This window comes from Lynx rufus, unplaced genomic scaffold (assembly GCF_022079265.1).
Source record: "Lynx rufus isolate CCGP_SWC_20201006 ecotype Redwood Valley unplaced genomic scaffold, mLynRuf1.p SCAF_23, whole genome shotgun sequence".
NCBI classification, from domain to species: Eukaryota; Metazoa; Chordata; class Mammalia; order Carnivora; family Felidae; genus Lynx; species Lynx rufus.
In genome coordinates this window covers 21,286,975-21,302,170 of record NW_025814838.1, presented here as the reverse complement: position 1 = coordinate 21,302,170, position 15,196 = coordinate 21,286,975, and the positions used below count along the sequence as shown (strand labels likewise).

General features: G+C 51.3%; 1 protein-coding gene and 1 non-coding gene across 3 annotated transcripts; both read right to left on the bottom strand.

Annotated features, from left to right (window-relative positions):
- Nucleotides 1-760: 760 nt before the first annotated feature.
- On the bottom strand, nucleotides 761-832 carry TRNAR-CCU (transfer RNA arginine (anticodon CCU)). The gene has a single exon. It is a non-coding gene; the product is annotated as a tRNA-Arg (tRNA).
- A 4,398-nt stretch (nucleotides 833-5,230) lies between these two features.
- NMRAL1 (NmrA like redox sensor 1) lies at nucleotides 5,231-14,706 on the bottom strand. 2 transcript variants are annotated; one of them, XM_047087740.1, is made up of 5 exons: nucleotides 14,444-14,706; nucleotides 11,062-11,300; nucleotides 8,182-8,431; nucleotides 6,943-7,133; nucleotides 5,231-5,517 (listed from the first exon to the last, which is right to left on the bottom strand). In XM_047087740.1, exons 1-5 carry the CDS (start codon nucleotides 14,481-14,483, stop codon nucleotides 5,338-5,340), a joined length of 900 nt encoding a protein of 299 aa, XP_046943696.1. In that variant the 5' UTR covers nucleotides 14,484-14,706; the 3' UTR covers nucleotides 5,231-5,337. The 2 variants fall into 2 exon arrangements, with proteins under 2 accessions (XP_046943696.1, XP_046943697.1); XM_047087741.1 differs by lacking the exon at nucleotides 14,444-14,706 and adding an exon at nucleotides 11,420-11,523.
- Nucleotides 14,707-15,196: the final 490 nt, after the last annotated feature.

The following is a 15,196-nucleotide window of genomic DNA, read 5'->3' as shown; positions in this document are numbered from 1 at the left end:
ACAGCTTAAGTTTTCTTCCTGGAGAAGTCCAGCCAAATCCCATTCATGTCCTGTCTTTTGAAAGCACAAGTCTGGAGGGAGACTTTGAAAGAGAAAGGTGGTTTTCTTGCTGGCCAGACACCATCCCTGCTGCACCAGGCCGTCCTTCCCCTGCTGGCCGGAAGGGGGCAGTGCAACACCTGCCCAATCAAGTCCCACTCAAGACTCAGATTGGGCTTCTTCCCACAGGAGGGTCTCGAGGCGTTGGTCTCCAGACTTTGCAGCCTCTGAGTTGAGGCTGGAACGTGAGACGAGGTCCTCAAAAATATGAAAAAGTAACTCCGCCCCTGAGCCTTTGGGGATTGAGAGGAGTGGAAAGGTAGGTGGGTAGGGAGGATGGGGGAAGGCACGGTCACGTGTGGGTGATGAAGACCTGGGCGCCGGACCTTGGCTCTATCACACCGGCGGGTCTCTGCTCTGATATGTTTCTGACCTGGGCCATTCTCCTGAGGCCTCTGGGTTTAGGTGGACTTGAACTCTGCCTTCCTTGTCATGAAGACCCCCCTCAAAGACGAGAATCCTCTCCAGTCCCACAAGCTTCTTGGCTACCGTGTGTCCAAGGATGGCCCTGCCCTCACTCTGCTTTCCTGCCACCCTGGGGCCTGTCCCCGAATTAAGTGAACACTCGCACCTCTTGCAGAAGGCGTGTTTTAGCACTGGGAAACCCGCACTTTGTATCTTGTAATTATTTATCTACAGAAAGATTTTTAAGTAATCTCTACACCCAACATGGGGCTCGAACCCACACCCTGAGATCAGGAGTCGCTTGCTCTACCGACTGAGCCAGCCAGGCACCCCAGATCTTTTAACCAAAAGTTGTATTTATTTGGCATGATCCTCATGAAGGGTCACAGATGAGCCAGCCGGCAACTTTACATAAAGCGAGTGGGCCCTGACGTGCTTCCCAGTTATGCAGAACCCAGGAGGCGGTGGGGGTGATGGACACTGGCTGCCCTGTCTCAAGGGGGTGGCTGTTCGGCTCCACCCGAGGGGGCCATGTGGGAATTCAGACCCTGTGCTACCAGATCGTCTGGTGCTCTGCAAGAGAAGCTGGGCATCCAGATTCTTCTGTGGAGATTTTAGTTACCGCATTTTTGGGGTTACCTATATTGTACAATTCACTCATTAAAGCATACAGTTTAGTGGATTTTAAGTCCAACGTTGTGCTTCCATCACCACAGTCCATTTTATTTTTTTATTTTATTAAGAATTTTTGGGGCACCCGGGTGGCTCAGTCGGTTAAGCGTCCGACTTCAGCTCAGGTCATGATCTCACACTCCATGAGTTCAAGCCCCGCGTCGGGCTCTGTGCTGACGGCTCAGAGCCTGGAGCCTGTTTCGGATTCTGTGTCTCCCTCTCTCTCTGCTGCTTCCCTGCTCATGCTCTGTCTCTCTGTGTCTCAAAAATAAATTAAAAGAATTTTTTAGTGTTTATTATTTTTGAGAGAGAGAGAGAGGGTGGGGGGGGGGCAGAGAGAAAGATACACACACACAGAATCCAAAGCAGGCTCCAGGCTCTGAGCTGTCAGCACAGAGCCTGAAGCAGGGCTCAAACCCAGGAGTTGCGAGATCATGACCTGAGCCGAAGTTGGGTACTTAACCAACTGAGCCACGCAGATGCCCCAGTTAATATTTTTTTAAAATGGGTTTCTTATAGACATTTGATTGGATCTTGTGTTTGTTTTGAGAGAGAGGCAGAGCAAGCAGGATAGGGGCAGAGAGGCGGGGCAGAGAATCCCAAGCAGGCTCCACACTGAGTGTGGAGCCTGACTCAGGGCTCGAACTCACAAACCATGAGATCGTGACCTGAGCCCAAACCAAGAGTTAGATGCTTAGCTGACTTAGCCACCCAGGTACCCCACCACAATCCATTTTAGAACATTTTCATCACCCTGAAGAGAAACCCCAATTCCATTAGCAGTCCCTCCCCATTTCCCCGGGTCCCTCAGACTCTGGCAGCCACAAACCCACTCCCCGTCTCTAGGATTCATCTACTCTGCACATTTCATGTGAATGGGATCATACAATATGTGGTGGCTTGTTTCCTTCTGGTTTCACTTAATACGATGTCTCAGGCTTCATCCATGTTGTGGCACGGATGGGTACTTGTTCCTTTTTACGGCTGAGTCAATTCCATTCTGTGGATAGGCCACTTTTGTTTTCCAGCCATTCACTGATAGACATTTGGGTTATTTCCAGCATTTGGCTATCATCAACAACGCTATGGAGTTGTCTCATTTTAAGATGTTGGCAGCGACTATTACATAAGGTACTTGGGAGTCATCAAGCTCATAGAGACAAAGTAGAGTGGTTCGTGCTGGGGGAGGGGGAACGGGAAGCTAGTGTTTAACGGAGACAGTGTCAGTTTGGGAAGATGAAAAAGTCCTGGAGAGGGATGCTGGTGAGGGCAGCACAATACTGTGAATGTAATTAATGCCACTGAATTATATGTACACTTAACAATGACTAAAATGGTAAATTTTCTGTATAGTTTACCAGTTAAGAAAATGAAAAATGTTGGCAGCGAACTAATGTATTTCAGGTACCAAATTTCAGAAAACCAGGCACACGTGGCATCCACCCAGCTGGGGACGCCTCCACCAGCAGATGTGGTGCTAGGAGTCATCCCCTCCCTGCGGTGCTGACCCAGACTCCCCAGGGCTCTGTGAGCTGTGATCCACACATGCTTCCTTCCTGTAGTGATGCACAGGCGGGGCAGGAGCACCCTGGGCCAGGCAGGCGCCTCGACTTGAGTATCCAGGGTATGGGAAGGGCCAGTTCCTCTCCAGCCCCATTTGGGGATCGAAGGGGGCCAAGGGAAGAGGATTGACATGAATGTCTATTACAGATCAGATGGTTTAAATACTAGGACTGTTGTCTTTTAACCCTCTGGCCCCACGTGCACAGCCCCCCCTCCTCCCGTACTATCAGCACCTCCACAAGAGTGGGACATTTGTTCCAACTGATGAACGTCATTTATCTCCGAAGTCACGTTTTCATTAGGGTTTGCTCTTGGTGGTGCATATCCTATGGGTGTGGACAAATCCATTGTGACGTGTGTCCATTGTAATATCCTACAGAATAGTTCTACCACCTAGGATCTGGTTTTTGTGTGCAGTGTGGACAGCTCATAGCACATGGAGTATCCTGACTGTTGTCTATTTATTTCACTGGATTTGGGCTGTTCCCACTGAGACCCACTGCTTTGGCCACACTTGGGATGGGGGCAGGGAACAGGATGAGGGCACTGGAGGCTAGCAGGGCTTGACCATGTGTCTCAGAAGGAGGGGGAGAGTGACCCGGGGATGTCAGACGCTGCTCTGCACGAATGATCTCATGGCATCCTCAGAACAGCCTGGCCAGCTAAGCGGACTGGCGAGGCTCAGCAATGTGCCCAGCTCCTATCCCTTTGGGCGAGGCGCGCCTGGAACCCGACGCAGGCTTGCTGGTTTGCTCTGCTTCTGGGCACAGTGGACTCCTCCCAGGCTCTGTACTGACCACAGGCCACTCCAGGATCTCATCACAGTGACTCAGCCCCAAGCTGGTGAGTTTCCCAACCTCGGGTATGGGAGACTTGGGCATCACATAGGGCTGGACGCAGATGGCCTCTCACATTCTATTGCTGATGCTGCTTGCCTTCCCGCCCCGTCTAGGGGCTTGCTGCCCTCCCCTTATACCTCAGTCTGTCCCTGTCCCCCAAAAGTAGGCCCCCTCCTCCCATTATTATTTGTGCTTATTTAAAAAAAATTTTTTTTCCAACGTTTATTTATTTATTTATTTATTTTGGGACAGAGAGAGACAGAGCATGAACGGGGGAGGGGCAGAGAGAGAGGGAGACACAGAATCGGAAACAGGCTCCAGGCTCTGAGCCATCAGCCCAGAGCCCGACGCGGGGCTCGAACTCACGGACCGTGAGATCGTGACCTGGCTGAAGTCGGACCCTTAACCGACTGCGCCACCCAGGCGCCCCCCAAAAAAATTTTTTTTAATGTTTATTTCTGAGAGAGAGAGAGAGAGAGAGAGAGAGAGAGAATAAGTGGGGGAGGGACAGAGAGAGAGACACACACACAGAATCCAAAGCAGGCTCCAGGCTCTGAAATGTCAGCACAGAGCCCAATGCAGGGCTTGAACTCACACACCACGAGATCATGACCTGAGCTGAAGTTGGATGCTCAACCGACTGAGCCACCCAGGTGCTCTCGTGCTTCCTATTTTCTGCAGCCCTATGTCAATCTATAACTATTTATGCATATCTGTATCTGGTTCTCCCACCAACCAAAGCTCTTCAAGGTAAAGACCATAACCTTTTTGATTAACATTGTGCACCTGGCACAGTGGTAAGCTGTCAGATGCTTTTTCAAGTCATCAATGAATGGATCAAATGAATTTGGTGGGACTGCTGTCAGTCTTCATGACTGCAGGTACCAAGGCTAAGGCAGGGTAGTAAAGAGCTGTGACAGACGATACGCAAATCCGTACAGGAAAAACATGCCTGCCGTGGAACCTCGGGCATTTGACCTGTGTTCTCTGGGTGTTCCTCCCTCTTCTGTAAAGTGAGCAGGAGAGGGGAGGTTGAACCACCCCTACCTTCCCGGTCCTATGTGGACACTACAGGCGAGGCAGTGCTTTCCCTTCCTTGGCTTTATTCCCCAGCCTTTGCTGTAAGCAGCGTGTTACTTTTTCTCAGTGGTGTGCAATTATGGTGACCTCTGGTCCGGTCTGTCACTGCCCTCCAGATGTTTTGCCTGGCCTGTTTTGAAGATGACCTACTTAGGGCTGCTGCCACTGGGGGGAGGAGAGACAAAGGGAGAAAGGGCCGGTCTTGCCGCCTTCAAGCTTCAAGAAAGAATGTGTGGTTGCCCTCACCAGCTCTCTGGAGATGAAGGCTGTATTTGCCTCGATGTCAAAAGGCGTTGCTTATGGTTGGTATGCGGAATCCCCTCTGTCCTCAAATGTAGTACAAACAGTGGTCAGAGCCGCTCCTCTGGGCTGTGGTCACAGCACGGTCTCCCACGTGCCGGACTAAACTTACAGTTGCATTTAAGTTGTGTGTCTTCAGCCCTCGAGTCCCCTGCAAAGGGAGGGGGCTGCGTCTCCACCACTTGATGCTTCCTGTTGGGATATTCATGCCTCAGCAGCTGCCACCCCAACCCCAGTCCCTGAAACAAAGCCCTTTTCTTTTGGAAGCCATCTGTGAAAACAATGGCCTTTATTTAAAAAAATAACTTTTTGCAACACGAGAACGGATCACTGTGACTGTATCTCCTGTGCCCCCAGACGGGGCTGAGAGATGGCAGGGTCAGAGCCCAGCAAAGTCCCCTTTGTGCTGCTCCAGCCATTGGTCCAGCGTCTTGGCCTTGGGGTTGAGTCTCAGGGTCAGTTCGATGTCACGGTCAGGTTTCAGGGCATAGAAACGGAACATGTTGGCAAGGTCTCGGGCGCCAGGGAAGTCATACTTCTCGTAGTCCTCTGGGGTCGTCTGGAAGCAGAGGGGAGTCTTTTGGGTCTGTCAGCATCACTAGCACCCCGGCTGTTGGCAACTCAGTACCAGCCCAGGTCCTTTACCAGTAAGTTCATGTGAAAACCCCTTTACTAAAAAGATTAAAGTTCTAGGGGCGCCTGGGTGGCTCAGTCAGTTAAGCATCTGACTTTGGCTCAGGTCATGATCTCACGGTTTGTGAGTTCAAGCCCCACATCAGGCTCTGTGCTGTCAGCACAGAGCCCATTTTGGATCCTGTCTCCCCCTCTCTCAAAATAAATAAATAAATGTAAAAAAAAAATATTAAAGCTAAAAAACCACTGTTCTAAGTCAACTTAAACCGTTCAAGGGGTGCCTGGCTGGTTCAGTCCAAAGAATGTGTGACTCTTGATCTCAGGGTTGTAAGTTCAAGCCCCACAGTGAGTGTAGAGATTACTTTAGAAAAATCATAAATGCTGTTCTTTTGAGATCAGAAGATGGAAACTTCTCAGCCCTTTCCAAACCAGAACTCTGCAAACATCACTTTCTTGCTCAAAAACCAAAGCTGTTCCCAGTTCCTGACCAAACTGAACCTGAACTCCTCAGCTCCTGAAATCCTCCATGGCTGCCTCAGACTTTTGTTTAGATGTAATGCATGGCCATTTAGGGCACGTTTTCTAGAGCACCTCATTGCGCTAAGGAAGTGCTTACCTCGATTATTCTGTTAAATTCTGACAACCAAGGAAGGGAATTCTATTCATCCACCCGTTTTACAGATGAGGCTACTGAGGCAGAGAGGGTCAGGGATTGTGCCCCGAGGCCCGCATGCTGGTGGGCTGTAAGGGCTGGGAGCAGGACCCCATTCTGGGGGTCTGACCCAACTGAGACATGCCCTGCCATGGCCTCCCCATCACTGCTCTGCTCGTGTCTTGGAACTCTATAGGTGGTTTCTGTCTTTTAATAACGTGGGAGTTTCTCAGACCTTAATAAGTCTTACTTCCATAATGGGAAGGACAAATAAGAAACAAGGCACCTAAGGGGAAGACGGAGGGTCAGCGGGGACACAGCCAGGCCAGGAGGAGGCAGGGATGGGGCCCATCTCTCTGGCCTCCTTCCCTGCCCAACACGCCCTGTGTGTTCACTCCTTGCCTTGGCCCCTAGTGTCCCCTCTTCCTAGAAACCTTTCTTGCCACTTAGTCAATTGCCTAAGCCAAAAACTTCTCTCAGTGGCCACCCGTGGCTCCCAAGAACAGCATGACAAATGCTCACAGTGACGAATTCAGATTGACTTTGCCCAGAGAGTGGGGCAGCCCTAGATGCCATACCACTTCCCTACCAACCATAGCTCCCTCTGGGGATCAGAACGACCAGACCCGGGCTGCCGGAGCACCCTGGTGGGAGCTGGGACATCACCCAGCCCGGGCCCGGGGGGCAGCAGGGGCCCACCTTGGCACTGCGCACGGCCTTGCCGGTGTGCTTGGAGAGCAGGGCGGCATACTCTTCCGCCGTGTGCCTGCAGGTACTGAGCCCGATGTTCCGGCCGATGTATTCTTCTGGCATCTTCAGCAGGCTTAGCACCACGGGACCCAGGTCGGTCACAGATATGCCGTCCATGGGCACATCACCCATGGGCAAGCCTGGGAGGGAAGTGGGGGGAAGAGGGATGTGCTGGGGTTGTGGCTGATGTTCCCACCAGCCCATCGCCCAGACACGTGCACACGGCAGCGCCCTCCGGTGTCTGTGGCGGCAGCGAGGCAGTGCAGCTCAGTAAGGAAACGGGATCCAATCCGAGCTCTGCCACCCTGACGGTCCCCTGTTGACACCCTGAGCCCTTGTTACTCCATTTATAGAGTGGAGGGAACCCGGGACCTACGACCCCCTCAGGGCTAAGACCAGAACAGGAAGGAAATGGAGGGGCTGCTCCCAAGGCGCTGGACCCAGGGCACCTGGTCACATCTGGAATTCCTGCCGTGGAAAACCAAGTCTGCTAACAGGAGTGCTAGAGAGTCAAGGCCAGGGCCTGGACCAGAGCAGCACGTGGCAGGTGCTCCATAAATGTGCTGAATTACTAGTGATTCCACCTGCCACGGTGGTCTGGTGGGGAGCAGGGCAATGTGTAGATTAGCGCCAGGAGCACGTGGGTCCTGCCACATTCCTCGCCCAGGCGAAGGGGCCACCGCAGCTGCCCGTTCAGGTCACCCAAAGACCTTGTAGGGACAGAGCTCCAACCAGAGACAGAACACAAGAGGGATCCCCGACCAGCTTTGCAAACTATAAAGGGCGGTGCCAGTGTGCCAACACTAGGACCAGACTGCTCACCCTCCCTGTTGGGCAGGACTCAAGCGAGGGTGAGCCTGTGTTCATGCAGAGGGTGAGGGGTGGTTGCGTCAGGACACCGACCTCACTGGACCTGATCTTCCCAACTCTCTTACTTCTGAAGGAAAAGTAACAAGTGCGCTCTGTAAAGCATCGCATTGCTGCCTCTTGGCAGATTTTCTCAACGCCCCTGCAAAGGTCAGTTATGCCCATTTCACAGAGCAGGAAGCAGAGGCCCAGTGTCACAGGCCTGACACTAGAGAACCAGGGCTTGGACCCGGAACCATCTGAGGACTAGCCAGCTTTCTCCAACACCCACTGCTCCCCTCGGTGACAGCGGATGCTCGAGAAGGGAGGAAGGGCACTCACTCAGCAAGTAGCTCTTTCCATCCGGAGCTTTCTGGGGCAGGAAGTAGGAGAGCAGGTTCTCAAAATAGCAGGCCAGCCGCACGCTGGTCATGGGAACTCCGATGTCCCGGAAATATTCCTCCACCTCCCCTTTGCCGTCAAAGTGGCCCGCTGCCAGCCTCCCGGCCGTTAGCTTCCTGATGTTCTCCAAGCCACTGTAGACCACGTAGCGAAGGCCCAGGCGCTTGGCCACATCGGCCAGCAGCTTTCCCTGGTGGGCAGGAAAGGAGAAATCACAGAGCTGAGAGGGAAGAAGTGTATCCCCAGCCACAGCCCTGGCTCTCCTGCCCTGGTTGCCACCATGCCTGATGCAAAGAGGCCAACACCACTTCACCCTTGTCCCTCTCCTGGAACGATGCTCACACGTGGTTCCACACGTGGACTGTGAGCCTTCTACCTTAGCGTCCCTTCTCTAGATCATCTGGGTTGTCCTACTTCTCAATATGCTCAACTGCGGCCCACATGTGTGCATTATGACAGGAGGGGTGGAAGGTCGGGAGAGGGCCACACAGAGGTCTCCCAGCTCGGCCTACTCCGTGTAAAGCCACCGTCGATGGAAGGCCCCAGCAGTCCGCTAGGGAGGTGGTACAGCTCAGCAATTAGGCACACAGACTGCTCAGGTGCTACCCGGGGCTGTGATGCACTTAACTGTCAGTTAAACAGGGAGAGCCACACCACCTACTGCATAAGGATGTGTTGGATGGTGGCCTCCAGAAAGATGTGTCCATGTCCTAACCTCCAGAACCTGTGAACGTGACCTTACTTGGGAAAAGAAATCTGCAGATAGAACTAAGGATGATTCCAGGTGGGTTCTCAATCTGATGACAAGCATCCCTACAAGAGACCGAAGAGAACACACAGAGGAGAAGGCCCTGCGTGAAGGCAGAGATTGGGGTGAAGTGGCCATGAGGAGAGCCAGCAGCCACCAAAAGCTGGAAGAGGCAAGGAGTGGAATCACCCTTAGAGTCTCCTTCTGGAGGTTCCTGGATTTTCGACTTCTGGCCCCCAGAATGAGAGTAAATTCCTGTCGTTTGAGCCAGCTGGCTGGTTATGGCAGCTACGGGACATGAACCCAGGCCATCAGGATAATGACCTAACATTCCCTCCAGCAACCAGAGAAGCTGTCCTTCTCTACTCTATGGGAAGGAGTACTCTATGTCCTACTCTACTCTATGTAAGTGGATTCAAAGAAAATGTCAAGGCTGAAAACAACTTTAAAGGCCAGTGGGCCCGTCCAGTCTCCCTTTATTTTACAAAGGCCTTTTTTTCCCCTAATAAAGCCCAGGGCAGGGAAGGTCCATGTCTAGAGCAGAGCTGCAGCTGGTCAGGGACAAGGGAGGGCTGAAAGATGAAGTGACAGACAGCCGGGGCCTCTCCTCTGCCACCAACAATACGTCCCACAGATACCTGAGTCTATGTGACAGGCTCTGTGCGAGTGTCCCCATCCTCAGAGCGAAAGATGGCTATGTCTCATGTTCTCCGTCCCATATCCCTCCCCCTGCCACCTGGGCTCCATAACTAGAGAGAATGTGGGTGGAAAACAATAAACAGAAACATACAACATACAAAGGGGACATGGGCTTTCTGGGATGATGGAAATGTATTTTGATTAGATTGGTAATATGTGGGTTTACTTAGGAGTGCTTGGGTGGCTCAGTCAGTTAAGCATCAGGCTCTTGATTTCAGCTCAGGTCATGATCTTGCTGTTCGTGAGACGGAGCCCCATGTTGAGCTCTGCAGTGACAGCACAGAGCCTGATTGGGATTCTCACTCTCTCTCTCCCCCTCTATACCCACCCCCCCAATAAATAACTAAGCTTAAAAAAATATATATGAGTATATTGACTTTCAAATTCCATCAAACTATACAATTAAAATGTGTGCATCTTATTTCCAGGAAATTATGGGTCAACAGAGTTGTTTTTCTAGAAAGTGTAAAAAGTCAATGGATGACAAAGTAGATTATTGGTTGCCTGGGGCTGGGGGGGGAAGGAAGAATGGGGAATAACTGCTAATAGATAAAGGTTTCTTTTTGTGGTGATGAAAACATTCTAGAATTAGGTAGGTAACAGTGATGGCTGCACAATATATACATATATATATATATGTATGTGTATATATATACACATATGTATACATACACATTGAATTATACACTTTGAAAAGGCATAGTGTATAGTACTTGAATGATATCTTAAAAAAAATCAGGGGGCCTGGGTGGCTCAGTTGATTGAGCACTCAACTCTTGGTTTGACTCAGGTCATGATCTCACAGATCATGAGTTCAAACCCCGCACTGGGCTCTGTGCTGACAGCGCAGAGCCTGCTTGGGATTCTCTCTCCCTCTCTCTCCGCTCACTCTCTCTCTTTCAAAATAAATAAATACACTTTTAAAATTAAGGGGCGCCTGGGTGGCGCAGTCGGTTAAGCGTCCGACTTCAGCCAGGTCACGATCTCGCGGTCCGTGAGTTCGAGCCCCGCGTCGGGCTCTGGGCTGATGGCTCAGAGCCTGGAGCCTGTTTCCGGTCCTGTGTCTCCCTCTCTCTCTGCCCCTCCCCCATTCATGCTCTGTCTCTCTCTGTCCCAAAAATAAATAAACGTTGAAAAAAAAAATAAATAAATAAAATTAAAATAAAAACCACCAGAAAAGAAAGCAGCTGCCTCCTATCCTCATTCAAGTCCAGGTGGACTGCATGGAAGAGGAGGGGAAAGGTCTGCAGTGGTCAGTGGGTCACAGGCAGGGTCAGTCCCTTTCTAACAAGTTGGAGCTGCCTCCCAGGGAGCTCCTAGTGAGATGCCCTGCTCCTAGCCCGGCCTCCCCACGCCCTCCCCCCTGCCCTCACCTGCTTGACCTCCTGCTCCTGGCTGCAGTTTTCCCAGTAGTTGGTCACGATGAAGGTAGCATGGGCCCCGGTCAGGGCCAGCTCCATGCTGGCCTCGTCATCCTGGTCTCCCCGCACCACTTCTGCACCCTGCAGCCTCAGCTCCCTTGCTGCCCTCTGCCTAGGGTCTCGAGTGACCACTCGGACCCTGAATGTCCCATCTTCCAGGAGCGTCCGGGCCACCGAGCCTCCCTGAGCACCTGCGAAGAGTCAGAAAGGCCTGCGGGGATGGGCCTGCCTGGGAGTCCGGCTGAGGGGAAGCCCCCCAAAGCCCCTCAGGGAAGGCTCCATTACAGCCAGACGCCCAGGCCCTTTCCACCTGTGATCCTCATGAAGTGCCTTACACCGTTAAAAAAAATAACAGCTTGGGGCGCCTGGGTGGCGCAGTCGGTTAAGCGTCCGACTTCAGCCAGGTCACGATCTCGCGGTCCGTGAGTTCGAGCCCCGCGTCGGGCTCTGGGCTGATGGCTCAGAGCCTGGAGCCTGCTTCCGATTCTGTGTCTCCCTCTCTCTCTGCGCCTCCCCCGTTCATGCTCTGTCTCTCTCTGTCCCAAAAATAAATAAACGTTGAAAAAAAAAATTAAAAAAAAAAAAATAACAGCTTTATTGAGATAGAATCCGCTCACCTATTACAGGGTATACGGTTTATATTTATTTAAAAAATATTTTGGCAAATCCACACTAGTGGGCTGATTTTAGCCAGAGTAAACAGATACCTCTATGAGGCAGCTGAGACTCGTGCTGCCGTCCACACACCAGACTGGCCTGGAATTTCACCGGTAAGACTCACTGCTTCAAGTTAAATAAATAAGGAAAGTGTACAGTGCAGTGGGTTTTTGTTTTTTTGTATATTCAGAGCGTGCAACCATCATCCCCGTCAATTTTAGAATATTTCGTGCCCCCTAAAAGAAAACCCACACCCATCAGCAGTCACTCTCCATTCCCCTCCCTCTCAGCCCTGGCAGACCACTCACGTACCTTCTGTCTGTATTGATCTGTCTCTACGGATCTGACTATTCTGGACATTTCACACAAATGGAATCATATAACATGTAGCTATTGTGTCTGGCTTCTTTCACTCAGCATACGGTTTCCAAAGTTCATCAATGTTTTAGCATCAAACCTTTTGTAAAATGTTTAAAATGGGCGCTTGGGTGGCTCAGTTGGTTAAGTGTCTGACTTCGGTTCAGGTCATGATCTTAGGGTTGTGAGTTCAAGCGCCGCAGTGGGCTCGCTGCTGACAATGCAGAGCCTGCTTGGGACTCTCTCTCTCCCTCTCTCTGCCCCTCCCCTGCTCACGCTCACTCTCTTTAAAATAAATAAACATTAAAAAAAAAGATAAAAAATAAAATGTATTACAAGGGCAGCTGACCGGCTTCGTAAATAAAGCATGCAACTCAAAGTCGGGGAGTTCAAGTCCCACTTTGGGAGCAGAGTTTACTTGTAAAAAAAATAAATCTATTATAAAATATTTAGCACATACACAAAGGCATGCCAACACCCATGTACCCACTGCTTAGCTTAAGAAATAAAGTATTACCTACATCTTTTCTCTAAAAGACTGAGGGGCGCCTGGCTGGTTCAGCTGGAAGAGCATGCAACTCTTGATCTCGGGGTAGTGAGTTTGAGCCCCATGTTGGGTACACAGATTACTTAAGAGAAAATTACAAAAAGTAAAATCATCAAAAGGAAGAAAATAAAAAATCATCCATAAATACATGTACGAGAAAAGTGAATGCAGTACTACGTGCAATAGTGGAAATGTGTAGAAACAAGATGTCCTTTGGTAAGAATCTGGTTAAGGAAGTGATCAATCCACGCCAAAGTAATCACTGGTAGATTGGCAGATCTGTGCGTATGACTTGGACAGGTGAACGTGACCTATCCTGGAGTGGAAAAGGGAAGCTGCAGAACCACAACAACCTTCACACAGTACTGGTGGGAATAGAAAATGGGGCAGTCACTTTCGAAAAGAGTCTGGAAGTTTCTCAAAAACATGTTCACACAAAAACCTGTGCATGAACGTTCACTATATTGTTCACAACAGCCAAGAGCTGGAAACAAGCCAAACATCCAGCAATGGAAGAGTAGATCAACACAATGCAGTCTACCCATAAAATGGAATATTATTCAGACATAAAAAAGGAATGGAGTACTGACACCTGCTACAAAATGGATGAACCTCAAAAACACGATGCCGAGTCAAGGAAGCCAGGCATAAAAGGCCACAGAGTGTATGATTTAATTTATATGAAATGTCCAGAATGGACAAATCTACAGATCGAGAGTAGACCGATGGCTGCCAAAGGCTGAGGAAAGTTTAAGAAACCGAGAGTAAAGTAACTGCTGGTGGGTGTGAGTTTCTTTTGGGAGTGATGAGATGACCTTGTTCTAAAACTGCCAAGGATGAGCATAAAGCTCTGTGAATATACCAGAAACCAGTGAATTGCACACTTTATTTTTAAGTTTATTTTGAGGGGCGCCTGGGTGGTTCAGTTGGTTCAGCCTCCAACTTCAGCTCAGGCCATGATCTCATGGGTGGTGGGTTCGAGCCCTGCAACCGGCTGTGTCAGCACAGAGCTCAGAGCCTGGTGCCTGCTTTGGATCTGTCTGTCTGTCTGTCTCTCTCTCTCGCTGCCCCTCCCCCACTCACGCTCTGTCTCTCCCTCTCTCAAAGGTAATAAACATTAAAAATTTTTTTTGAATAAGAATATTTATAAGTATTTATTTTGAGAGAGCAAGTGGGGGAGGGGCAGAGAGAGGGAGAACAAGAGAATCCTAAGCAGGTTCTGCACTGTCAGTGCAGAGCCCCAGGTGGGGCTGGAACTCACCGACCTGGGGATCATGACCTGAGCCAAAGTCGGAGGCTTAACCGACTGAGCCAACAAGGCTCCCAAAAACCAGCGAACTGCACACTTTAAATGGGTGAATTGTATATGTGATTTAGATCTTAAGCTGGTACACATATTTAAAAACATACAGTACAAAAAAGAACAAAACATGATGGCAAGACACTTTGCCATTAAAAAAAAATCTTTGTACATATCTAATCTGGTAGAATACTCAAGAAACGATGACAGAGATGGATGGGGTTGCTGAGACAGAAGTAGGAGGGAGATTTAATTTTGGTATTATGTGCAACTGTCACTTTTTCAAGAAGTTAAAGTAATTATTATTATTTTTTTAATTCAAACAGAATGTGCTCCCAGGTCCTGCTCCAGGGTCCCTGGCCGGGTCAAGGGTCCGAGCCACAGGACCCTCCTTCCAGCCCTGCCCCCCCCAACCCCCCCCCCCCCCCCCCCCGGTCTCCCAGGCTCTGCAGGGCGGCGCTGGGCTCGCTCACCTGTGGCTCCAAACACCACCACCAGTTTCTTGTCCGCCATGCGGGCCGGAGCGGGAAGTGCGGTCCCTGAAGCCTGGGAACCGCGGGACGCTCGGGTTGGCGAAGAGGACAGGGGTCCCCGCCTGGGACCACCCCGGGAGCGCACTGCGTGGGCCCGACGGGCGGCCAGCCCGGGAGAAGTCGGGGCCCCGCGACCCCCGGCCCGCTCCGCCCCCTCTCCGCGCCGGACACCCCGGCGCGGTGGCCCGGGCCTACGGTACCTCCTCGCCTCAGACCTGGCGGGAAACTAAGGAGGAGGGAACAAGGGCCCCGGAATTTGCAGCCGAGTCCACCGCCGCGGGTGGGGGGAGGAGGGGTGGAACCTGAGAAGGCGGGTCCCGCCCGCAGCTCCAGCCTCGTCCTGGAAAAGCCACGCCCTCTAGGCCTTCCTGCGTGAGGGGACCCCAGGCCGCGCGGCTTCTGAACTCCCACCGTCCCGGCGCTGTTGGCGCGCGGAGCTGACCCACCACCCCCTTGGCGGGCGCGGATGGTTCGTTCCACCCAGGCTAGAATTCTCGCCGCGAGCAGCCCCACGGGCGTGCAGAAACCGGATTTGCGGACCTCGGGGCTCTTTTGAGTTCACGTGTGGAGCGGGTTAGCGGGATGCTGGCGCTGAAGCCTGCGGAAGCCGAAAACCAAGACCAGAAACAGAAACGCACGTCTTTATCCTGCATGAACATCTGAACTTGCAGATATAGGTGTCACCTAAGGATA

What these genes read in the sequence shown, in the direction of transcription:
- NMRAL1 (XM_047087740.1), bottom strand. Translation starts at nt 14,483, where the DNA reads ATGGCGGACAAGAAACTGGTGGTGGTGTTTGGAGCCACAG. An exon ending in AGGAGCAGGAGGTCAAGCAG is followed by an intron (nt 8,432 to 11,061) that starts GTGAGGGCAGGG and finishes CCTGCCCACCAG; the next exon opens with GGAAAGCTGCTGGCCGATGT. An exon ending in AGGCCGTGCGCAGTGCCAAG is followed by an intron (nt 5,518 to 6,942) that starts GTGGGCCCCTGC and finishes CTCTGCTTCCAG; the next exon opens with ACGACCCCAGAGGACTACGA.